The following is a 25,863-nucleotide window of genomic DNA, read 5'->3' as shown; positions in this document are numbered from 1 at the left end:
CGGCATTGTGTCCGATCACCACTTTATCTGCTTTCAGGAATGTCGCGCCTCGATCCAGTGCCTGCCAACGGAACACTCCACATAAGGTGCAATTGTTCTTCAAACCGATCAGTTTCACGATCTCGTCCATCGTCCAACCGTCCATCCTCCCCAATCTGACTGTGCATATTTGCAAACGTGACACACTGAGTGGCACGCTGACAGTGCATATTTGATTATGTGGCGCGCTGACTGTATAATTAATTGTTTTTTTATTTTTTTAAGGGTACATGTGGCATTTGTGCTTATTTTTAAAAAAAAAATAAAAAAAATATTATAAATGAATTTATATTAATTTAAAAATTAAAAACAATTTTAAAAAAATCTGAAAATTAATTTAGTTTTTTATTTTTTTTAAGGGTACATGTGGCATTTGTTCCTATTTTTTTTAAAAATAAAAAAATATTATAAATGAATTTATATTAATTTAAAAATTAAAAACAATTTTAAAAAAAATCTGAAAAATAATTTTCAAAAATAAAAAAATCGTTAAAATTTGAATTTTTTAAAAAAAGTAATATAAATTCATTTATATTAAAAAATAAAATATGATATGGAAAGCCTTTTTTACACATGGCCAATTTTTTGTTTTTTATTTTTTTAAGGGTACACGTGGCATTTGTGCCAATTTATTTTTAAAATTAAAAATTATTATAAATGAATTTATACTAATTTAAAAATTAAAAACAATTTTAAAAAAATCAGAAAATTAATTTTGAAAAATAAAAAAAATCGTTTAAATTTGTTTTTTTTTAAAAAGTAATATAAATTTATTTATATTAAAAAATAAAATATGATGTGGAAAGCCTTTTTTACACATGGCCTATTAAAAAAAATGCCAAGTTAGCGCCACCTATCAGATGCTGCTGAGTTGGATGGGGGAGGTGGATATTCCGGAATTTTTTCTTTCAAAAGGACGAAATCCAAACAGAAAATTCCATATATTACAGGGGGTAAAACACTATTAACCTTTTTTTATTTTTAAATTCATCACTTTTCATCATTTCTCAATGCAATATTTTTATTTTTATCCTCTTAACCAATATCCTAAGGGCACTCTGTAACACCCACAACGTGGCCCAGTAACAGTGGCGGAGCCAGGCCGGCCCCGGACTTAAGCGGGATGAGTCGGACCACCGGGCTGTTACAGGATGATCCCACGTTGATAGGAGGAACCGAATCACATCTGAATGAGAGGGATCCAGAGGCCGTGTAGGTATGGGACTACATGGTTGAAGGAAGGCTTATAAGAATTGTTAGGTACTACCCATATCAACAAGATGCATCTTCTTTTCGGGAGCTCAATCCATAGGAACTCCACAGTTAAGCGTGCTTGGCTTGGAGTAGTACTAGGATGGGTGACCTACCGGGAAGTTTCCCGGTAAGCATGTGAGTGAGGACAAAGCATGCTGAAAAGACTCGTGTTGGTTTGTGGGGTTAGTCGGCAATCCTGTAAGCAGTCTGGGATGTTACACTTGGTATCAGAGCAGACCTCTCCCAGTACGGTGTGGTTCGGGGACGAACCAGGTGGAAGCTGGTGGGCATGTAACACCCACAACGTGGCCCAGTAACAGTGGCGGAGCCAGGCCGGCCCCGGACTTAAGCGGGATGAGTCGGACCACCGGGCTGTTACAGGATGACCCCACGTTGATAGGAGGAACCGAATCACATCGGAATGAGAGGGATCCGGAGGCCGTGTAGGTATGGGACTACATGGTTGAAGGAAGGCTTATAAGAATTGTTAGGTACTATCCATATCAACAAGATGCATCTTCTTTTCGGGAGCTCAATCCATAGGAACTCCACACTTAAGCGTGCTTGGCTTGGAGTAGTACTAGGATGGGTGACCTACCGGGAAGTTTCCCGGTAAGCATGTGAGTGAGGACAAAGCATGCTGAAAAGACTCGTGTTGGTTTGTGGGGTTAGTCGGCAATCCTGTAAGCAGTCTGGGATGTTACACACTCTTTAACATTTCCCTATTAATTATTTCAACTCTACAAAAATAATTAACGTAGAATGAGTGCGTAGATAACCCTAACCTTGACCAAGTCAAGTTTTTGGAAAGTGGAGTGATTAGCAGCGAAAACGAATAATGCGTCGAGATTGTGGAGGAGGAAATCTTTGACTGCGAAGAAAGTGGAATCTTGGGATGGTGTTAGATGAAATTGAAAGATGAAGAAGGGGAAAAATGAGGAAGAAGAGACGAACTAGAGTAGATGTCGCTTGAGAAGCGCAAATTTTCTTCTAATGCTGCCAACTCCCGAGAAGGAATTCATGAAAAAATCGATATTACATAGGGTAAAATGCAATTTTGGTCCCCCTATTTTAACTTAATCAAAATTTTAATCCCTATATTTTTAAAATCATCATTTTAGTTCCCATGTTTTGTAATTCTTTGTTTTTTTAGTACCCGTCATATTTGGTGATGTGTCACTCTCATTAATGACGTTTCAGTGATGTGTCCGAGTGTGTTGGCTAATTCAGTTTTCATGTCATAATAATATAAAGGGAAATGTTAACTTGTGCCCTTAAGGCACAAGTTTAGAAGTCAATTGTAGAAACTAATTTTTGGAAATTGTGCATTCAATGCTTTGAAAGTTTAAAAACTTATCTTTTCACTACAAAACTCATGTTTTATTTCTTTTTTTAGATCCTTAACTTGTGCCCTAGGCACAAGTTAACATGACCCTTAAAACAAATATTTTCTCTGTCATTGTTTAAAAAAATGTTTTATGGTAAATTATAGGTTACTTTTAAAAAATTATGGATAAGTTACTCACAATCAATTAAACTAAACTTACTCCACTAATTTATTTTTAGAAATTTATGTTTGATATAGTTAGTGGAGTACATGTGACCGGTTTTAGTTTGATTGTGGATACTTACTCACAATTTTCTAAAGATAACTTTGGTCTCGCCATATTTTTTTTTCTTACTTACCAAATTTATTTTACAATAATATGGATATACAATTAAGCGAAGATAGAGACATCTTGGTGTTCGACTTTTGGGTAGTGCATAATAAATAATTGGTTTAATTGCACTTTTTCCCCCTATCTTTTGCTAATTGTGCGATTTTGCACCCCCTCTTTTTTTTTTGAGCGATTTTGCACCCCATCTTTTTGCCCCCTTTCTGATTTTGCACCCCATCTTTGTGGTCAATTGCACTTTTGTCCCCTATCTTTTTGCTAATTGTGCGATTTTGCACCCCCTCTTCTTTTTTTTTGAGCGATTTTACACCCCATCTTGTAACACCCATACCAGACGTATCTAGAAAGTCTGGCACGTGCGTTAATATTAGTACATGATACATTAAAATATACAACATAAAATTTTTCCCGTATGAATAATATTTACATCAAGTCACGTTCGTATAAATCATAATACAATACATTCATCCATACATAAAAATTACATCCTTAATGTTCATATCGCCCTGCAGCTTTACGAACGAACCCTTGACGTAATTTCCATCCGGCTCCGATCATGCATAAACATCCTGCTTATCTGAAACAAATAAGGATTGGGATGAGACATAATGTCTCAGTGAGTTCCGCTAAATCCTAGGCTATAGGCAACCTCAAGGGAAAACCTACGGTCACCACGTGTCTACAATACAACCTGCCGGTTGATTATACGTGTGTGGGGACTTGCATACTTAGACGGTAGTGCATACTAGAGCCGTCATAGTCTTATCTTAACTTGTTATAGGCTTCACATCCTATACGTGTCATGGCGATCGAGGGGGAACCTAAAACCGCATTGCCAAGAATACACTTTATGTATCGAGGCCTAAACACAACATAATCATGACACGATACTAAACCGGACGATTAGGGGAAAACTAAGATCGTCAACGGTATCTTGTTCATAGCTTGCTCTATACATAACTTGTTCTTAAACATAATCATACATGGGCTCGATCATGAGCATAACATAACATAATCATAATCATGATAAACATAATCGTATCTAAGTTCATTTATTGGTTAGCGTTGAACAAACAGTTATTATCTTGATTCATTTTACGGATAGTCCCGGGTGGAGTAACCCCGAGAACATTCCCATACATGACCGATGTACGTACATCGGACTCCCTCGGTGTCGTGTGGGTCCCTTGCGGCTTAAACCGTTCCCCTTAGGTCGAGAACCTCTCGTACCCCCCTAGCGTGGATAACAAGAGACACGAACACCTACGTCTTGTTTACTCGGTGACATGCGGGTCCCTTACGGCTTGAATCGTTCTCATTAAGAGAACCCCTTGTATCCCCCTGATGTGGATAGCAAGAGACATGCCACCTACACTTATTAAGTCATAGTCTTGTCGTATACATAAGTTAAACATGTACATACTTGATTGTTTACCTCAGAATTTTAATCGAACCGATTAGTGGTAAACTCTTACTTGTTCATAACATGGTGGAGAGAAATAACTTATCAATCCACGACTAGATGCTTGCTATGCCTATCATAATCATGTGCGAAGATAACATACTTCGCTCCTAATCACCCTAGTGATTCTTGCTATCGCTATAGTTCTCGACTACTATGTCGAGGCTCTAGTTATTCCCGCTTTAGCTATTGCTTGCTACCCGTTAAACTCATGCCATAATTCTTTTACGCCATGCTTAATTATACACTACAAATACTTGTTGAATGATCAAGAGAACATTTTAAAGACCATGCCTTGGAATCATGTATTGAGGGATTTATTACTGTAAAAGAATGCTCGAAGAAGACTGGACCGAACGGAGGCGAAAGGGGCCTGAAGTGGCAAACAGGGTGCTGCCACCCATGTTACTCGCCACTGCGAGTTCACCTACTCGCCACTGCGAGTTACTTACTCGCCACTGCGAGTTCATGGCGAGTAAACACCTCTTTCGGTGGTGTTTGCTTGCCATGGCGAGTGATTGCTCGCCGTTGCGAGTTATGATAGTCCAGACCTGCAAAAATGGTGTTTTTAACCCAAAAACCTCAATACAAGACATCCCAAGACATATTGTGGTGCTAGAAGTCATATGGAACTTGTAAAACAACCATTAAACAAGTATTCACAAGTATAAAGATGCATGGCATGAAAAGGGATAACTTCTACACTTAAACCCTAGAAAAATTATATAGTTTTCATTGCAAGCTTAAACACATAATCCCAAGGTGGGAACTATCTAAGGAACTCACATAAATAAGGCTGCACAAGACTCCCAAGCTCAAGCTACCAAAACCCTAGCTCTTGGTTAATTGCTTTCTTTGATCATAACTTTCAAACTTGCTATTCTTTCTTGCAATCCAAGTACCATAGTTCTTGATTATGTAGAAACCCTAGCTTGAACCATCTTCCAACTTACCAACAAACAAGCCCTAACTCTATCCTTCAAGGTAACTCCAAAGCTTCCACCCATTCCATAGTTATTTCTTGCTTACTTTTCAATCCCAAGCAAAAGACTCATCATACAGCTTCTTGATCAAAACCAAACCTTAGTTCTTAAATCTTTCCTTGAGAATCTCTTGGTGAAGAGAAAGAGTAGTAATCACAACCCATGGCAAGTTTCCAATCACCTTAAAACCTTGAAGGAAGCTTGCATAACACATACCTTGATTTGGGAGAAGTTTTGAGAAAGATTGAGGAAGAGAAAGAGAGAAGGAGGGCGTGAGGGAGAAGAGAGAAGGGAGAGAAGTTCTCTAACTTCAACCCTAGAGAGAGAAAGAAAAGGGAAAAATGAGATATTTTGGCCACACTTCAAAATAAATATCCTTTAGTGTGAAATTACCATTATGCCCTTGCCTTTAAACGTGTTAAATCCGACTCTGATATTTATTACGTAATGAGCTGACATCATGTAATAAATATTTTCCATTAAACTTATTGAACATAAACTTTAATCCTCTGACACGATCGACTGGTAATATACCGATACTGACAGGCGAGATATTACACATCTTTTGTCCCTTTTCCCTCTTTTAATGATGATTTTGAACAAAACACAATTGGCAAAACATGGGGTGCAAAATTGCTAAAAAAAAGAGGGGGTGCAAAATCGCACAATTAGCAAAATATAGGGGGAAAAAGTGCAATTAAGCCTAAATAATTTTTGGCATAGTGTATTATTTTTGGGTCTTTATCGGGCATTATTGATATTCTTAGTTATTTTTTGGATTTTACTCCATCTTGACCATATTGAAATTCTTAGTTAAACTAAACTTAATTGATTGCAATGTGTGAGCATGTAGTGGGAAGCTAAGAAGCATATCTACAACTTCCGTGTGTTGGATGTGAAGTTAGATGTTTTGATCGTCAAAATGCAAATTATTGTAGTTCAGAAATTTATTTAGGGTTTTGAGTCATTTACTCATGCAATTAGTTGTTATTGTACTAACTAATATCTCTTGAGCCACCCTCTTGGTTAGACCTTCTCACTAACCTAGGTTAACCTATAAAGAGATTATAAACAGTGTTTAATATTGAATTTCGTTGTTTTGTGCAAACCTTCAATTGAAGACTAAACTTCTAGATCAATCCACTTGTTTGGGAACTTTGTATAATGATCTTGAGGTTTGATTTCAATGTTTAATTCGTTTATGTGTTTCTATTTCTCTTTCCTTCTTATTTCATCTCTTAGATCTATGTTTGCAAAATCGTTTTAGGTATTGATGCTTAATCATATAAAACTCATTTTTATTCTTTAGTTCACTTTAAGATTTTGGATTTTTTTGAAGTAGTTTTTTTTTTTTTTTTTTACAAAAAGTAGAAATTTAAATGCTCGTTTTGATTTATCCTTATTTATTAATTTTATTAGGTCTGCAGCAACTTAACCTAATAATTTCTCTCTAAAATGCTGCATTAGGTTAGCAGCAATTTAACCTAACAAATTCCATCTAAAATGCAGCGCACTAATTTAACCTAACAATTTTCCTCTAAAATGCAGGAATCCCAAATATTTCTCCTCACTGATAAGCTTTTCATTCATATCATGTTGTGTCATCGTTTGTATATATCTATTGTTTTTGTCGACTTTTTTTTGACAAGTTGTTGTACGCTTATTTAGGCCCCGTTTGGATAAACAGCTTATATAGATGCTTATAGCATTAGGGCTTATAACATTAGAGCTTACATCATAAGCTCTTATACTTGATAAGCTATTTATGTTTGGATATGTAAACTAAAAAGTACTTACATAAATTGAAGTGTTTGGATGTGTGACATTACATAAGCAATTATCGAAATTTTAAACATTTTTAATTTAAAAAAAATCAAAGAATCGAACCACAATTATCAAGATTTTTTTTGATAATATTAATCAAGATGTAAAAAACAATATTATAATATATTAATTATAATTATATATAGATATTAGTGTACAATTTGTTTCCAAAAAAAGACAAGTTAAGTTTGTTTTTTTTTATTCAATTTCATTTTGTTACGTAACAAAAAAATAATAAAAATCTTCCTTAAAAAAAAATAAAAAAAATCTTAGTTACGTGTGTTACTTTAGTAAGATAAGTATATAGCAATTTTGTTACTCATGCACAGCTAAAGATAACTAACATTATAATTAAAATATATGTTTTGAAAAAGTGGATCCAGAGAGAATCGAAGGAGGTTACATAAATTCATAAGCTCCTTGTTAAGCCGGAGGGTAAGCTGAAAATTTAGGCTTATTAAAATATGGCATAAGCAGCTCATGAAACTATGATAAGCTATTTTTATTTATTTACCCAAACACCTTTAAAAAGGCTTATGGGAGTAGATAAGCCCACATAAGCTCAAAATAAGCCAATCCAAACGGGGCCTTAATACGTTTACAAACAATACCCTAATTTCCATGCAAACCCGGCTATATATAGCAAACCCTAAACTGTGTTTCTCTCAAAAAAAAAAAACTAAACCGTGGTAAATTTTCATTTGTTAAATAATTTTTTGTTTAATGAATTAATGGCTACTTCAATTTCAATATTATTTGTTTCAATAAATGTAGTTTTTTTATTTGTTTTTGAATTTACAAATTTGTTAAGAAAAAATTGAAGGAAAATTTGCTATTTTTTAAACTGATTTTTTTCTTAGAATTTTTATCATATCCACTAAAAAATTCATATTACCAAACACTATTTTTGAAAGTTAAATACCAGTATGATTTTTGAATGTCAAACATGCTCTGATTATTTTTTAATGTTAATTAATAGTAAAAAATGTTAACAATAAAGATACAAAATAAAGAAAGAAAGAATAAGAACGACAAAGACGGCTAGGGTTTCATAGAATGACAATAGCTTAACATTACAAAAGGTTATAAAAGAATAGGTAATAAAACCTAATGGACTCTAACTTACTAATATAAAGGCCCAATAACTTAAGCTCGATACTTTATTATCTAACAAAAAAAATCTCTAAATTATTGAATGTCAAAATCATTTTTATTTAAATTTGTTACAAACAGGGTCTATGGGGTTGTTCGTTATAACTTTTAAAAAAGATCACTTTTAAGAGCATTATTTCTCTTTGTTATTGTTTTTTTTTAAACCAGGTTCTAAAAAAAATCTAAAAACAATTTCAAATTAAAAGATATTAAGAGTATGTTTTTTATGGGAGGGGGGAGAAAATAAGTATCAATATATGAAAGTAATTTTGTAACAAAAAATTCGGATACCATACATAGCGAATTTCACTCATTCTTAATTATATGTCTAACCTGGGCAACGCCGGGTAAATAAATTAGTTTTGTATAAATTTATAGCATTTAGAATACTTATTTACTCACTCATTTACTAAAGTAAAATAGCTGGCTTGTGCTTAGGTTATTTGAAAAGAGAGTAATATTTATTTTCGGATACAACAGTCAATGTACATCTTGGCAATATCCCCCTTCTGAGGAATGTGACCATGGCAGCTCACTAATCACAGATCAAGTTGATGTATGAATTGTAAATGTCTGGTTTACTTAAATTTGTAATCAATATGTGAACAGAATATTTATTTATGGTTAGAGGGTCTTAGAATACGAAGGCAACAATCTCATGAATGATGAATGGCTCTAAGGTTGTAAAATATAGTCCGCACACACCAAATTCCATCAAGGTTTTTTAATATTTGAAATATAATTTTTGTTAATGATTTAACTTGAAGTGAACGAAATACAAGAACAATGAACGAATTTGAGATTGTCGGCGTGACATCGACTAAGTTGATATTTCCACAATGTACTTAATGAAAGTAAATATATAACAGAAACTTCTTAAAAATACTAGAGGCATGAAAAATCCAAATTAAGAAAAGATCTCTAATCTCATGATGTCAACACAAAGTAACAATAATCAGTAACAATAATCATCCAGAAGAAAAACAAAATGAACTCATTGCAAGTCTGAAGTAGCTACTAGTATCAGAGAATAGCACACCGATCTTCTGGCACTCGCCTGCGAAGTTCTCCTTGTGCTTGCTCAAAATGTCTTCTGAGTTTCTTAAATGATGTATCATGAGCTCGCAGGCGAAGTTCTTCATGTGCCTTCTCAAGATTTCTTCTGAGTTTCATAATTTCTTCATCTGATTTCATTTGAGCAGCATGTGCATACTTTTCTGCCTCTAGTCTTGCAGCTTGCTCTTTTGCCAATTGTTCCTCCAACCTTGTAGTTGCTGCCCTCAACTTTGACTCTACCTACAAAATCATATAACAATTTTTCAAAACCAAAATCATTCTTAGATTATGCCGCATGATCAATACGATTAAGACCACAGAGTTCATGTTTAGAACACCTAAATAGAATGCAAACACACAAGAAAATGTTCTCTTATATCCCAACTAAGGATGCTTCAGTTTTATTTATTTTCCTAAGCCCCGCTACGATTTCCCCTATTTAACTACCAAAACTTCTGACTGGTACTAAGACGACATGTATTGTATCACTAACAGAAAAAAGGATGCACATCTCGGTTTTATGCTTGTCGAAAAAATCAGATCCTTAAGAATACATCATCATTTCAAAACATCAACAACAGTAGCTTGTTCAAACGAATGCAACTATTTGATAAGTTTAAATATTAAGTAAATTCTCTTCTAAGAAAAATAAATGCTTGTTTTAGTTAGCCCAAATCTGCTTATTAAATTATTATTATGCACTATGCAGTAATACATATATAAAGCTGCTATAAAAAATTCTCTCAAAATTTAGGTTGAGCGTTACTCAAATTCACAAAACCGACTTGTAAGTTGAGTGATTCTCTCATACTTTTTCAGACCATAGTGTATCTAATATAGACTCGAAACATACCATCTCAGTAATGCGATTCAGCTGGTCGTTATATGCTTGCTCACTTTGCTTTTTATGCTCCAATATATCTTCTTTTGTACAACCTTTCAATGCATCAGCCTCTCTTTGTTGTTTTTGCAGCTCCATTTCTCGTTTCTGAAGCCAAACGATGAATTCATTGATATCAATAATATTTTTTTTTTTCAAGATTTAAGAAACGAGAACGTGAAATTTGCAAAACCTATACCTTTAGTTCTTTAAACAACTCATCTGTATAAGGCCGTCCACCATTCTGTGATATTACCACGTTCACAAAAGAGAGAAGTTGTTGAACTTGTTCAGATTGCTTCTTTTCATCCTTAGTCTTGTTATCGAAAAGCACACATCGATTCCCACACAGAGAAAGAATTGCCTGCATTAATATTAACATCAACTAAAAGTCAATAATTTATAAATTTTCCATTAGAGATTCACAATGGATTTTCAAAAACTAGGAAATGCTACATTAAATTGTTTATTAGCATGCAAATAGGGTAAGTAAGACATTACAAAGAAGAATATAGACTCTGCTGCTTAAGTATCCTTATCTTTTTCCCACTATATAACAAGAATGTTCATAATAAATACAAGATGAAAAGCTAAATAAGAACACATACAAGGAATTTTAGAACTTTCCCCAAAAGTTGGAGAAAAACAGGTTTATGACAAAAAATCCAATGAACCAAAAAAAAGGATAGTAATAAAAACCTTTAAAGGCTCTGGACAATCGCGACCTAAATACTGGTCCAGTGTTTCATTATTTTCTTCCAATTCATCTCCCCCGGTAAAGACGATAATCATGTAGTCAACAATCTTGCTTCCGAATAATTTCTGCACGCTCCGTAGAGCATTCTCTTCTTCCTCAGTAAAGCGTGTTCTAACAGAGAATACTACAATTAAGGCGTGGATTCCGTCCTTTGCCAAATCAATGCACTTGACTATTTCTTTGCCAAGTAGTTCAATTCCAACCGAAAAATCAAATAATCCTGTAATGGTACACAAAGTTTGCAAGAATTTGAATAAAGAAATAGTTAAACAATTAGTAATCACAATTCACACACACTCCATAACTCTCACGATTAACATTGAGACGTGAGATTCCTTATCAAAACGTGGAACAAAGCAAGCTATAAGTTAAAAACATTTTTACCTGGAGTGTCAATAACATTAACAATTTGTCCATCATTCAGCTCAGTTGTTTGCATTTCGCATGAGGTGGTGACACCGGAAGAGCTAGTCCTCGACTTGAAGACCTTTTTTCCAAGAATACTATTTCCGGTTGCACTCTTCCCATTCCCGGTACGTCCAAGCAAAACCAAAGTCTTAGCCTCGGTCGACATAGAAGAACAAGAAGCAAACTCCCAATTATCGGCACCAAGACCTGAACTTTCCCCCATCGCAAATTAATATCACTAAAAAAGAAAACAAGATAAAATAAATTGCAATGCATTGATTGTGATGGCACTAAACATAATAATCTTTTCTTTGAAGAAGCTAAATTAGCCCACCTAAATTGGTACATAGAGAATCGAACCTGAGACCTTGAGGAGGAGCACACTCCCAGGTCCCAAACCAATACCACCTAAACATAGTAATCTTAAATACTTGTTATAAAGCGTAACCTAACTTTTTTTATCAAAAAAGATTGAGTGTGGAGGAAATTATTATTAATCAAGGCGTGTGTCGTGTCTGTGTATGTGCCAATGCTTCATAGATCATTATGTAACCGTCATCGGATTTGAAATCCATAGTACACTATCAAACTTGTATGACTGAACTAAAACCCTAAACCCTAAATCAATACCTTACGGATTACACAATTATGTCATTGAAAAAACCCTACCTTGTTGATGAATTGAGACAGTGAAAGAATAAAAAAACTATTAACAAAAAAACCCTACGTTGTTGATGTAGATGATGAATTGAGATAGTGAAAAATGAAAGAAGCTATGAACAAAAGAACGATACCTTGTTTACGGAGAGGAGAGAGCCTCTTTTCAAAGCAACGAAAACGTAGGAAATAAGTAAACAGAAAACCTAAGTAACACGAAAACCTAGCAATGGTGGAACAATATATATAGTGAAGCTGAAGTGAAGTGATCGTATCTTGGCCGTTACACTTCTGCCCACTTTTATAGCAGAACAGTTTTAAAAAACTCAATTAATAATTTTATTTTCTTTTGAAAATCTGAATTAATTTTTAAAATAATCTTTGAATTTCAATTTAAACAAACTATTCTCCATTAAAAAATATAATTAAATAAAATAATAATTTTTTTAGAAACATAATCACTCTTAATAGCATTGCATCCGTTTGTCCTAGTGAGCTTAGCTCAGTTGTTAAGGACAATGCATAATATATGCAAGGTACGGGGTTCGAATCCTGGACACAAAAAAAAAAAAAACAAAAGCATTGCATCCGTTTGTTACAGTTTAATTGAATTATTTTGTAACAAAAAAAATTCGGACACCATTGTAATAAAAAAAATCCGGACACGTTACAGTTTAATTGAATTATTTTGTAACAAAAAAAATCCGGACACCCAAAAAAAAAAGCATTGCATCCGTTTGTTACAGTTTAATTGAATTATTTTGTAACAAAAAAAATCTCTTTTATATAGTTGTATCCAAACAAACTAAATTATTTTAAAAAAATGATTTTTATTACAGTAAACAAACACAAAATAGATTATGATTTTTTTGACAAAATCTCTGCAAAGTAATCTCTAAATTATTTAATTTCAAAATCAATTTTATTTTAATTTGTTGTAACAAAAAAAAATCCGGACACCAAAAAAAAAAGCATTGCATCCGTTTGTTACAGTTTAATTGAATTATTTTGTAACAAAAAAAAATCTATTTTATATAGTTATATCCAAACAAACTAAATTATTTTAAAAAAATGATTTTTATTACAGTAAACAAACACAAAATAGATTCTGATTTTTTTGACAAAATCTCTGCAAAGTAATCTCTAAATTATTTAATTTCAAAATCAATTTTATTTTAATTTGTAGCAAACAAGTCTTCTATCCTTCGAAAAATAATTGCCCATAGGCCATATCTCAATATTTTACTTTTTCAAATTTTTCTCTTTCAATATTTTGTCAAAAAAAAAAAAAAATCAATATCTCAAATTCGGGTTCCAGTAAAATCAATATCGCATATTCGGGTTGTATTTCAGTGACTATAGGTTTTAGTAACATTGATTATTTTGTCTTTATCTTTCTCATAACCAATCATTACCTCTCATCAGAATAATTTATTTAAATCATTCATATTTTATAATTATTTATGGAAATGGGAGTAAAACATTCTTTTGGACTGATAACTGGCTCGGTGGAGTTCCATAAAATCTCCAGTTCAATCGCCTTTATGAGTTATCAGTTAATAAGGATTGTTCGGTGGAGGAGATGGCGAGATTGGGGTGGGAGGAAGGCGGTAATGGGTGGGTGTGGAGGCGTCGATTGTTGGCGTGGGAGGAGGAGAGTGTGAGGGAGTGTGCTTCTTTGTTAAATAACGTTGTTTTGCAGGAAAATATTCATGTCCATTGGCGGTGGTTGCTTGATCCGATTCATGTCTACTCGGTCAGTGGGACTTATCGTTATTTAACCACTATAGATGATCATGTGCCAGATGGTTTACTTAATGATGTGTGGCACAAACTAGTACCTTCTAAAGTATCACTGTTTGCTTGGCGTCTTCTTCAAAATAGAATTCCGACTAAATCAAATTTGGTGCGTCGTCATGTTCTCCAACCTACCGACAATTTATGTGTTGGTGGATGTGGTTCCTTTGAAACGGCGGATCATCTTTTCATTGGATGTGACCTATATGGGAGTGTCTGGTATTCAGTCTGTCATTGGATTGGTATACCTTGTGTTTTTCCTGGCTCGGTAAAGCACCATTTTTTTCAGTTTATTCACTTGGCGGCTTACCGCGACCTGCTCATTCTTATCTCAAGGTTATTTGGCTTGCTTGTATTGGGCAATTTGGAAGGAGATAAACAACTGTGTCTTTAAAAATGCGGTTATCGATCCTCTCAATATTGTTGAAAAAGTGAAGTTGAATTCCTTTTTATGGTTCTCTTCGAACTTTGTTCCTATTGCGTTTGGCTTTCATGATTGGTGGAGACGCCCACTCCTTTGTATGAGTGTCATGTAATTTGTTTTATTTTTTCCCTTTGGTGGGGGCATCTTTTTTAGGTGCCTGTGGTTTGTAACAAATTTGAGTGATTTATCACTTTACTTTTGAGCAATATATTCCATTTTGATTTGTTAAAAAAAAAGATTTAAATGCATTTTTGGTCCTCTTATTTTTAACAAAATCACAATTTTGGTCGTCGTATTTCTAATTGTGCAAATTTGGTTCCCTGTTTCAACTTTTTTTGACCAATCCATTATTTTCATTATTCAATTTGATGACATGGCAGTGAATTGTTTCCTCTAAGTCCCTCTTATCATGTAACCAAAAAAAAAAGTCCCTCTTGTCATTTCAATTTATATTCTTTTAGTCCAACATGCTTATCAAGATTCAATTTAACATTTTTTTTAGGACTCTCAACAATTACATCCTTCGTTTTAATTTCAGGTCATCTAATATATATTTTTTGAATAAATCTAAAATATTGTTATGTCAACAAATTGCATTGTCAAAATTTATAAAATGAGGACTAAAATTGCACAATTAAAAATGAGGGATCAAAATTGCGGTTTTTGCAAAATAGGGTGACTAAAACTGCTTTTAAGCGTAATTTCATTCCTTTGCTATGAAAGTAATCTCTAAATTAATCAGAACAATTTTTTGTTTGTATTAATCCTCTAGTTCTTTGAGAAAAGGATCCTCCGTTGTTGGAGAAAAGGGACCCTATCTAGTAATCTGGAGTACAAAGGTAAGTCAAGTTTAACCAAAGATTATTTCAGCCAAGATTCAAACTTGAGTCTTGCAAACGATTCATCTTTATGACTGAAACTCATTAACTACTAGAGGCCATTAATTTTTTTTGACTAATTCAAGACCCAAAAAAAGCAATAGATTCATTTCCCCGCAAAAGTAAATCTATAACAGAAACATAGTAAAATGACCAAAGGCAAGGCGTGAAAACGAAATTAAAAAACATCCGTAATCTCATCATAATGTATGATGTTATCATAAAAATAACAAAAATAATCCAAAAGAAAAATTAAATGAACTGTTTTCAAGTTTGAAGAAGCTACTAGTATATCAGAGAATGGCACAACTAGTCTCGGCATCTCGCTTGCGGAGTTCTTCGTGTGCCTGCTCAAGATGTCTTCTTAGTTTGTCAATTTCATACTTTGATTTCATTTGAGCAGCATTTGCATACTTTTCTGCCTCTAGTCTTGCAGCTTGCTCTTTTGCCAATTGTAGCTCCAGCCTTGTAGTTGCTTCCCTCAACTTTGACTCAACCTACAAAACCATATAATTGATCAAATAAAATCTTCGATTATGCGCACATGAAAACAATCTCATACTTTGTTTCCTACTTCCAAAATTTTGTACAAAAAACAATGGACACTTATGTTGGGCGAGGGTGGGGGTTCGAACCCACAACTCCCCACTTCTGTGCATATAATGATTGTTAAAAAAACAAGAAAGACGAAATCATGAATACGACAAAATATAGACACGAAAAGTACCATGTCAGTAATTCGAGTCAGCTGGTCATTATATTCTTGCTCCCTTTGCTTTTTAAGCTCCAATATATATTCTTTTGAATATCCTTTCATGGAATCAGCCTCTCTTTGTTGTTTTTGCAGCTCCATTTGTCCTTTCTGCAGCGAAACGATGAATTCATTGGTATCATAATGTTTTTTAAATATTTAAGAAATGCAATTGTGAAATTTTGTAAAATCTCAACCTTCAGTTCTTTGAATAACTCATCTCTATAAGGCTGTCCACCATTCTGTGATACTACCATGTTTACAAAAGAGAGAAGTTGTTGAACTTGTTCAGTTTGCTTCTTTTCATCCTTAGTTTTGTTATCGAAAAGCACACATCGATTCCCACACAAAGACAGAATTGCCTGCATTATTAACAAAAGGACTCAGCAAATGGAGTTCAAAAACCTAGGAAGTGTATCATACAAAATTATACTAGCATGAGTAAATAAAAACACAGATCGAATAAAGTTTAGTACTTTCTCCAAAACTTGGGAAAACACGTTTACGAGAAAAAACTATATCGCCAAAGTGAAATTTTTAAAGTTTATCCAAATGATTAAGAAAGCTTATAACTAATGACTTGCATTAAGAAAGCTTATAACTAATGACTTGCATCGAAAATTCAACAAGGCATGATTGCGAAAGTTTTATATTATCCTTTTAATTATGGATTTTAAAAGTCATCATCAAACTTTACAAAAACATAAATCCATAGAAACAGCTTCACAATGCACCAAATGTTTAAAATCCAATAAACAATAAAAAGAAAAGCAGTATCTAAATTATTGTTATAATTAATAATAAAATAAAATACCTTTAAAGGCTCTGGACAGTCACGGCCTAAATAATCGTCCAGTGTCTCCTCATTTTCTTCCAATTCATCTCCCCCGGTAAAGACCACAATCATGTGGTCAACAATTTTGCTTCCAAATAATTTCTGCACACTACGCAGAGCATTTTCTTCCTCCTCAGTGAATCGTGTTCTTACGGAGAACACCACAAGGACAGCATGGATTCCATCCTTGGCCAAATCAATGCACTTGACTATTTCTTTGCCAAGAAGTTCAATTCCAACCGAAAAATCAAATAATCCTGTAAAAACATTTTTCTGGTTAAAGGTATACAACAAAGTTTCTGCCACAAACTCATTTAACAACCAATTTAGACACCCATTATAAAATTCGGTTGCTAAATAGGTCGCTAGCTAAGGAGACTGAATTGATTCGATTATTCAATTGATCGATAAATAGTGAAATTTTTAGCAGTGCTATTTCACCAAATACTACTTATGTTAAGATGTATTTACCTGGGCTATCGATAACATTAACAGTCTGTCCATCGTTCATCTCACTTGTCTGCATTTCACACGAGGTGGTGACACCGGAAGAGCTAGCCCTCGAGTTGAAGACTTTTTTTCCAAGAATACTATTACCAGTTGCACTCTTGCCATTGCCGGTACGTCCAACCAAAACCAATGTCTTAACATCATTAGGTGAGGATGCAAACTCCCAATCATCAACAGAAAAAACTGAACTTCCACCCATCACTACTTAAATTCACTGAAAAAAGATAAAACAACCGTAAGGAATTGATTGTGATGGCATTAAACATATTGAAATTTAAAGTACTTCCACCCATCACATGCGTGTTAGGTTTGATGACAAAAATTGAATTTAAAATTATTGATTTTGTGAAATTTATTTTAGTTAAAAGTGATCAGTTGAATTTAATAAGTTTGAGGGTAAAAATCATATTTGGAGTCAAAAGTTGAAAATCATACTTTCAAGTCAGAATCAATTCAATTCTCCTTTTCAACAAAAAACAACAAAATCAATTCTACCTAAAAATATCTAAACATGTCACAATCAATTCTATGTATTTTTTTAAATCGATTTTCTATGTATTTTTTAAATCGAATAGGACACATCTAATAATAGAACAAGTAGAATACACTTATTTATGAAACACCAGTGATACAAACAAACAAATAAGCTAAGATTTGTAAAATTAAGACTATGCTGTTGGATTATAGTGATACAAACCACGAAGCACAGACCCTTCCTATATTAGGCATGTCTAGTGTCAGACACGAGTCGGTGTCCGACACCGACACATGATTACACCGAATTATGCAATTTTTTTCAATTTATTAGCAGTGTCCGTGTTCGTGCTTTATAGCAAACAAACCCTAGCTTGTCGATGTAGATGGCAAGATCGTGAAAGATTAAGAAACACTAATGAACGAAAGAAACAAGAGTTTTGAAGGTACAAAATTGAAGTTTCTAACCTTTACGGAGAGAGCCTTTGAATTTTCCGAATGAACGCAATCGTAGGAAACAAGAAAAAATAAACAAAACCTAAACAAGACAAAAACCTAATATGCCTTAGACGAAAACACTAGTTATATAGTAGAGTGAAGCTGATCAAGTGATCGTATCTTCTTGTCAAAAAAAAAAAGTGATCGTATCTTGGCCCTTTAAATAGAATTCAACTATTTCCGCTATAGTTTGTTTCTTTGGAACCTATTTCCCGAATCCTTTTCCACTTTCCTAGAACAACTTTTTTAAAAACACTCATTTATTTTTATCTTTTTTTTCAACAATATATATTTTTTTTGAAAGGATCTTTTTTTTCTTCTTGTCAAAAAAAAAAAGTGATCGTATCTTGGCCCTTTAAATAGAATTCAACTATTTCCGCTATAGTTTGTTTCTTTGGAACCTATTTCCCGAATCCTTTTCCACTTTCCTAGAACAACTTTTTTAAAAACACTCATTTATTTTTATCTTTTTTTTCAACAATATATATTTTTTTTGAAAGGATCTTTTTTTTTTTCAACAATATAGAAAACACTCAATCTTTTTAAGAGTTTTTTTTTTTGTTGAGGTAAATCTTTTTAAGAGATGAAAAAAACTAAATTACTTATTTTTGGAACGGGACACTCGATTATTTTTATTTTTTTAAACTTGGTATTTGATCTAAGATCAACTAATTTGAGGGGACCAGTGCCACTGTCCACTTGCGTGGCCCAGTTAAAGCTAGAGCAAAGCTCTATGTGGACTTGCCCACTGAAATTGGCACGAGAGGAAATCAAAATTGTCATCGGAAGGAATCAAACTAAGACCTTGAAAGAAGCATACTCCAAGATCTCAAGACAACTTGTTCAATGTTCCTTATACTCACCCCACCAACATAAATACCACTAATTCCCTCCAACAATCTTAAATAAAAACAACCACCACTGGAGTTAATTACTATTGTGTCCTCTACTACACAAGCCCCCATTGGTAGCCACACACATCCGACCTCTATTCAATCTCTACCAATACAAGGTTTTATCATTCACTCTATTGAAGATTCCGAAAGTATTTACAAGCCACAACATTTCCACTCAGCTTCACTCTAGGAGACTTGAAATGTCGGTGACCATGAACTAAACAAGATATAGCAGCCTAGCCACCTTAGAACTCAACAAGATACACCCTCCATCCAAAAGACTCACATGGATATCTTGGAATCCTCCGATAACAAGGCTATCCAAAACTGACCCTACCCCTTTGCAAACTTACTAGACAATTTGCAAGAGTAGAGATCCTCTCTTTTTTCTTCAAATGAAACCAATAGAGACGACGGAGGTTGGAGCTCCTCCACAAGATCAACCTGTTGACTAACCTTCCCTTTTGTTGGTGAGAACCTCCACGAAGGTCCTCGCAATACCACTATTATGCATTTCCAAAAAGCTTGGTTGAGGATTGAAAGAGAAAATTTGAATGTTAACACTGAGTTTATAATGAAGTGGTGGAAAAATTAAGTTTAGACTCTATAATTACACTATCAAAGGTAAAAATTATTGAAGTGAACAATTGGGTGCATTTTTAAGAAACAATGTACATGCAATACAAATTATTTTCATCATCTATAGAAATGTATCATTTATCTTTCTAGCATTTCATTTTCTCTCCATGATAATGGTTCACACTAAGAGTCTCACATCTTCTTATTTGCAGGTAACAATGATTTCATATTTTAGGAAAAAAATAGAAAACATTTTTACCAAATGAATGTACCCTTAACTATCCAATAGAAAATGTTTTTATTTTTTTACATGGTCTGCATAATATATGAGAAAAATGATTACTTATTTAATAGGTAAATGGAAGCCAAGAAAAATGGTTAATGCAAAATAGTATTGAAAGCTACAGAACAATAGACTTTTCTATTCAATCAAACAAATACTTTTTTTTTAAACAATGTAATTTAGAAGCATATAAGTAAATATGTAACGCCTAAATTTGAAAGTGTCTAGAATATTCAAATAAGCGTTAAACTGATATTGGATACATTAATTATACAAATACATGAAACGACATCAAGTCGGAAGTTTGGTTACAACATCATTCCAAAGCTTCTATGTTACATTATTACACCAAAAAGTTTGTCAACATAGTGGAAATACAAAATCCCTAATAACACGTCTTATAATATAACATATGCATCTCTAATCCACAACAAGCGATCCCATGAAGTCACGATCAATCCAAGACTTTTTCTTTACCTTTTCCTTGCACAACCTGTGAACCTGAACAAAAATGGAGTTGGGTGAGACATAATGTCTCAGTGAGTTCTTCCTAGCCCTAGGCTAGTGATAACCTCGGGAAACCTATGGTTATCACGTGTCTTCTTTACAACCTGACGGTTGATTATACGTGTGTGGACTTATACCTTTGACGGTCGTGCATGCTAAACCCGTCTTAGGTCTCTCCTATTTGTTATAGGCTTGCTAACAACATACGTGCCATGGCGGTTAAGGGTTCCTAGAACCGCGTTGCTAAGATACTCTAAATGTATTTAAGCCTAAACATGAATCAAATCATGGCACAACCTAAGCCGGACGAATAGGGTATCCTAAGATCATCCTTGGTAAACTTTTATAACTTGCTCATGCCTATCATCATATCATAATCATGCATGAATACATTCGTTTATATCATTATGTTAGGGTTGAACAATCAAATATTATCTTGATTCGTTTTACGGAGAGTCCCGGGTGGAGTAACCCTGAGTACACTCCCATACATGACCGATGTACGTACATCAGACTCCCTCGGTGTCGTGCGGGTCCCTTGCGGCTTGAACCATTCCCCTTAGGTCGAGAACCTCCTGTATCCCCCTGACGTGGATAACGAGAGACACGAGCACCTACATCTTGTATTAGTCTTGTTCATATGCATACATGAAAAGTTACATACATGAGTTAAATACTTATAACTCGGATCCTTGATCGATCCCTTGGGGTAATAACATACAAGTTCATAAGCGTAAGAAAATATTCTTCGCACATTAACATAATATAATCTTGATTAGCACTCTAGTTCTTGACGACTACGTCAAGGTTCTAGTTCCACTCCCCTTATTAATTATTGCATGCTACCCATTCACCTCATGCTATGACTTTCATTCGCCATGCTTAATTATACCATGTGAATACTTGCTTAACAATCAAGAAAACATTTTAAAAGTCTTTGCCTTGAAATCCTGATTTGAGGGGTTAAAATATAAAAGATTATATAAGGAAAACCGCTCGCGAAACACCAGAATCACCCGGAACGAACAAAACAATGGGTCTCCCCACTGTCTGCTCGCCATGGCGAGTGATTATGTGTGGGAGGCGAGCACCTGCTCGCCTTGGCGAATAGGAGGCGAGTGAACACCCCCATTCGGCCTTCTAGCTCGCCTTGCGAGCTATTTACTCGCCGTGGCGAGTTATGACAGTCCAGAACTGTCAAAAATGGTATTTTTCACTCAAAAACCTCAAATCCAAGCATCCCAAGGCTTATCATGGTACTAAAGATCATATAGAACCTGTAAAACAGACATTGAGTAAGTAATCACAAGTATAATGATGCATGGCATGAAAGGGGTAGCTTTCTCTATGTACAAACCCTAGAAAATATAAAGTTTTTCCTTGCAAGTAAGACACATCCCATGGTTGGATTACTAACTAAGAACTCACCTTAATTTAACTTGAGAATATGCACACAACTTCAAGCCCTTGCTAGCAAACCCTAAGCTCAAAACCCTAGTTGAAAGATGAATGTTTGGTGAAGCTTGTTTCCAACTTGTCACCAACAACTAACCAACCCTAGCCTTGCTTAAATTCTTGTTTCTTGTAGGATTAAGAAGAAGATTGAGCAAAGTTCATGAGTAGAGAAGAAAAGAGAAGATTGCTTCAACACTTCACTAACCAAAACCATAAACCCTAACCATCTTTTAATTGATTCCAAAGAGAAGAAGAAGGAAGCAAAAATTGTGGGTGAAGGATGATGATGAACGATTTCTAGAGAGAAGGGAGAGCAAAATTTCTATCAAACCCTAGTGAGAGAAAGTGAAGAAGATTGTGTGAAAATTTGGACTAAAAGTCCTTAAATAGTCCCTTAGTGCGCAATTACCATAATACCCCTAGTCTTAAACGAGTTTAATCTATCGTTAACAGGTAATTCATCGTATCATAAAAGTGGGATATTACAAAATATGTGAAACATAAGCCACCCATGATGAGTAAATCACACATATGGATCAAAGATGTAATGATTAATCACATAATAATGACTTACGATTGTGTTTAACATACCCAAAAATAATATATTAAATCATTGTATTATTCAAAACCAAAACTAAATTATGATAGATCCATCTCAAAGGGTAAGCAAAACAAATACATGAATTCATTTAAGGTAGTAGATTTGGTAAAACTCTAGGATCGACTTCGCCAAATGGCACCGACTCATCTCCATTACTATTCATCATCAAGCCCATGAAAGATTGACTTTCAATGTTGTCGCCATTATTCATAGGCGGCATTCCAGCATGGCTAGGACCCATCATTGCCATTTCTTCATTATTGAATGTAAATGGTGGTGGTATTTGGAGTTGAATTTGATGTTGACTACTATTATCCTCTGCTTGCAACCTTCTACCAACCTCCTTCAATTTGTGGTCAATCAACCAACAAAGATGTTTTGAATCAACCAATGACATATTATTCTGCATAAATTTATTGTCAAAAAGACATTGAATCATGAGCATTGTCATCTCCATCTCCTTGTTATCATGCCTTTGTATCTTTAGTTTCTCTTTAGCCTTTAGAACCCTTTCTTTCATGTAAGTCTCTTGATCAACCGTTTTGTTGCTCTTCTCCCCCACATTCATTGTTCTAAATTTTGAGAGCACTGTTTGGACTCCCTGTGGTGACGGCCAGATCTCTGGTTGAGGCTCGTAGGGTCCATAAACTATGGCACAAGCTATAACTCCACACAGAGTGCTTAGTTCATAAACCTTCTTCAGTAGACCCTTCCGCCTTCTATTGTATGTTGCTTTCCTAGAATCATCATCTACAATGAAGGCAAGTTTCACCTTTTTCCTAGTCATTGTTGTGAAAATAACAAAGGAAAAGGAGAATTGAGAAGAAAAGTTGATTGTTATGGTTTATTTGTTGTTGTGAATAATGTCTTGTTATTTTCTGTTTATATAGACCAATTTGATATTCCGGTTCCATTTCTATATGCTAATTTGTGTGTGTGACTCATTTCCATCTGGCATTTTTGAGATGTGAAAAATCACATTATTGACATACCATCGTAGGATATTGAAATTCAAGTGCATTTATGACATTTAATTATATATTCGAGTATCTAAGTAATTTAATTGTATGGGTGGGTTACCTTATGTATAATTTTTTTTTTTTGAATAACCTTATGTATAAATTTTTATTGCTTTTTGAAAGGATGTGTATCACAAATAGAATTTTTCAATAAATATACTAATGAGAGGTCTATTGTACTCACTATAGATTCATGTACGTAGATATTCCAATATAATTTTTTTACCATTACTTTTTTTTAATATCATATATTTATAGTATATTATGCTATTATAAATAATGATTTTTATGATATACTATATTTATATCATACTGCCAAAAATTATCAAGTGCTTTATTATATTATTGATATAACATTTAGAAACTGTTTTTTCTTCTATATATAATAATAATAATAATAATAATAATAATAATAATAATAATAATAATAATAATAATAATAATAGTAGTAGTAATAATAGTAGTAGTAATAATAATAATAATAATAATAATAATAATAATAATAATAATAATATATAATATATACATAAGACTTTTTCTAATTAATACCTAAAATTGAAGGACATCACAAACTGATCTATGTGAAATAAAAAGAACCAAACAAAAGATAAAAAAACACAAAGGAAGAAGAATTGTGAAGTAAACACTTGCCAATGCCAACAATTAAATTGTTTTCAAACGGTTTACATATTGATTTGAGTATTTCTCAAATCGAGTTCACGTGGTACAATTTTTCAATGTCATAAACTATACATACGTTAATTCAATTTGATTAGACATCCGCAAATTGAGAAAAAATACATATTCTCTCCGATCACTATTATAAGCAAAAATCAACTTTTTAGATTCATTCATCAAATAATGTATTTGGTCAATAATATAGACTAAATATATCATTTAATGATAAACCTTAAAAGTTGATTTTTGCTTACAATAGTGACCGGAGGGAGTATGTGAATTTAGTTCACGTCCCATGGGTTTACATACGAGACAGGGATATTCCGGTTATATTACAAAATATTAACGAGATTTTGGGTGTAACCGGATGTTTTAAAGGTGTAACTAGAAAATGTCTATACATAATCCAATTGGCACTTTTGAGCTGTAAACACCCGTCCTCGTGGGTGGAAAGTAAAGTCGCTTAGTTTTATAAGATTTCAATTAGCTTCTTTTAAAAAAATATATCTAGAACATCCGAGTGCAATTACGGCATTTAATTTGTAAAATTTGAGTTTCTAATAATTTAATAATTGATGTAGTTGCTTTTCGAAATGATGATATATCACAATTTTGTTTTATGATAGATGAATCACGGACCATATTCTCGTTAGATTAATGCACATAGATATCCCAATAGGATTTTATTTTACCAATAATTTTGAATATCATATGGTTATAGTATATCTATATCTATACTATAAATAAAAAAAATACCGGAGTTTCCGGAAGATTTTCATATAATAATATTATATTGTTGGTGTTATTAAAAAAGATAAAAAAATTGTTATATTTGTTATATTATTGTTGTCATTGAAAAATATAAATATGGTTTGTTACCTTTCAAAGTCACAAATATCTAAATTGATAATTTTTTTATCTATATCAAATAATTTATATAAAATATCGTTTCTAATTTACACGCAAAATTTCTATAAAATCAAAGAATTTATATAAAATATAGTTTCTAATTTACACACAAAATTTCTATAAAATATTAATATCGTTGATAATTTGCAAATCTTACAGCAATAAAAAGAGCGGGAAGACGGGCACACATGTGTCTTTCTTTTCGCTAGTTATAGTATAATGAGAGTTTGTTATGGTATAATGTGTTTATAGTATATTACTAAAATCTATTAAGAATTTATCATACGATTATTTTATTATGGATTATAATAAGAGTTTGTTATGGTATAATGATATGGATTGTATTATGAAAAAAGACCTAATTTCCTCTATTTCTTTTGGTTGCTCCTTTGTTTTTTCCAAAACCCTTCTCTTCCTGCCCCTTCAAACTTTCAAACAAAGTCCAAGTAAAAATATATTTTGCAATGTCAATTAATTATGGTCATTCAATTATGTGACTTTAATTATAAGTAGTACTTTTAACGTTATTTATTTACCCCAAAAAAATGTTATTTATTTAATTCATTGGAATTTGCTTTTTATAAAGCCACTAATTTACAAAAACCAGAGTTATTTTGTAGC

The 25,863-nt window shown here is 33.4% G+C and overlaps 3 protein-coding genes and 1 pseudogene across 3 annotated transcripts; 1 reads left to right on the top strand and 3 right to left on the bottom strand.

The window, feature by feature from the left end:
- Positions 1 to 9,166: 9,166 nt before the first annotated feature.
- Positions 9,167 to 12,283, bottom strand: LOC146927578 (immune-associated nucleotide-binding protein 9-like). The gene is made up of 5 exons (XM_085708166.1): positions 11,468 to 12,283; positions 11,026 to 11,303; positions 10,526 to 10,690; positions 10,300 to 10,434; positions 9,167 to 9,686 (listed from the first exon to the last, which is right to left on the bottom strand). Exons 1-5 carry the CDS (start codon positions 11,712 to 11,714, stop codon positions 9,414 to 9,416), a joined length of 1,098 nt encoding a protein of 365 aa, XP_085564292.1. The 5' UTR covers positions 11,715 to 12,283; the 3' UTR covers positions 9,167 to 9,413.
- Positions 12,284 to 13,730: 1,447 nt separating this feature from the next.
- Positions 13,731 to 14,339, top strand: LOC146927577 (uncharacterized). The gene has a single exon (XM_085707093.1). It carries the CDS (start codon positions 13,731 to 13,733, stop codon positions 14,337 to 14,339), a length of 609 nt encoding a protein of 202 aa, XP_085563219.1.
- Positions 14,340 to 15,425: 1,086 nt separating this feature from the next.
- LOC146927576 (immune-associated nucleotide-binding protein 9-like) lies at positions 15,426 to 18,448 on the bottom strand. The gene is made up of 6 exons (XM_085708165.1): positions 18,286 to 18,448; positions 17,305 to 17,557; positions 16,813 to 17,090; positions 16,196 to 16,360; positions 15,975 to 16,109; positions 15,426 to 15,744 (listed from the first exon to the last, which is right to left on the bottom strand). The coding sequence occupies exons 2-6, from the start codon at positions 17,540 to 17,542 to the stop codon at positions 15,541 to 15,543; spliced, it is 1,020 nt and encodes a 339-aa protein (XP_085564291.1). The 5' UTR covers positions 17,543 to 17,557; positions 18,286 to 18,448; the 3' UTR covers positions 15,426 to 15,540.
- Positions 18,449 to 22,573: 4,125 nt separating this feature from the next.
- On the bottom strand, positions 22,574 to 23,586 carry LOC146927575 (agamous-like MADS-box protein AGL80 pseudogene; annotated as a pseudogene).
- Positions 23,587 to 25,863: the final 2,277 nt, after the last annotated feature.

The sequence above is a fragment of the Medicago sativa genome, chromosome 4 (assembly GCF_051527215.1).
Source record: "Medicago sativa cultivar Bolivia chromosome 4, Bolivia_mono, whole genome shotgun sequence".
NCBI lineage: Eukaryota > Viridiplantae > Streptophyta > Magnoliopsida > Fabales > Fabaceae > Medicago > Medicago sativa.
The sequence above is the reverse complement of the archived record's forward strand: the minus strand, read 5'-3'. Positions and strand labels throughout refer to the sequence as shown.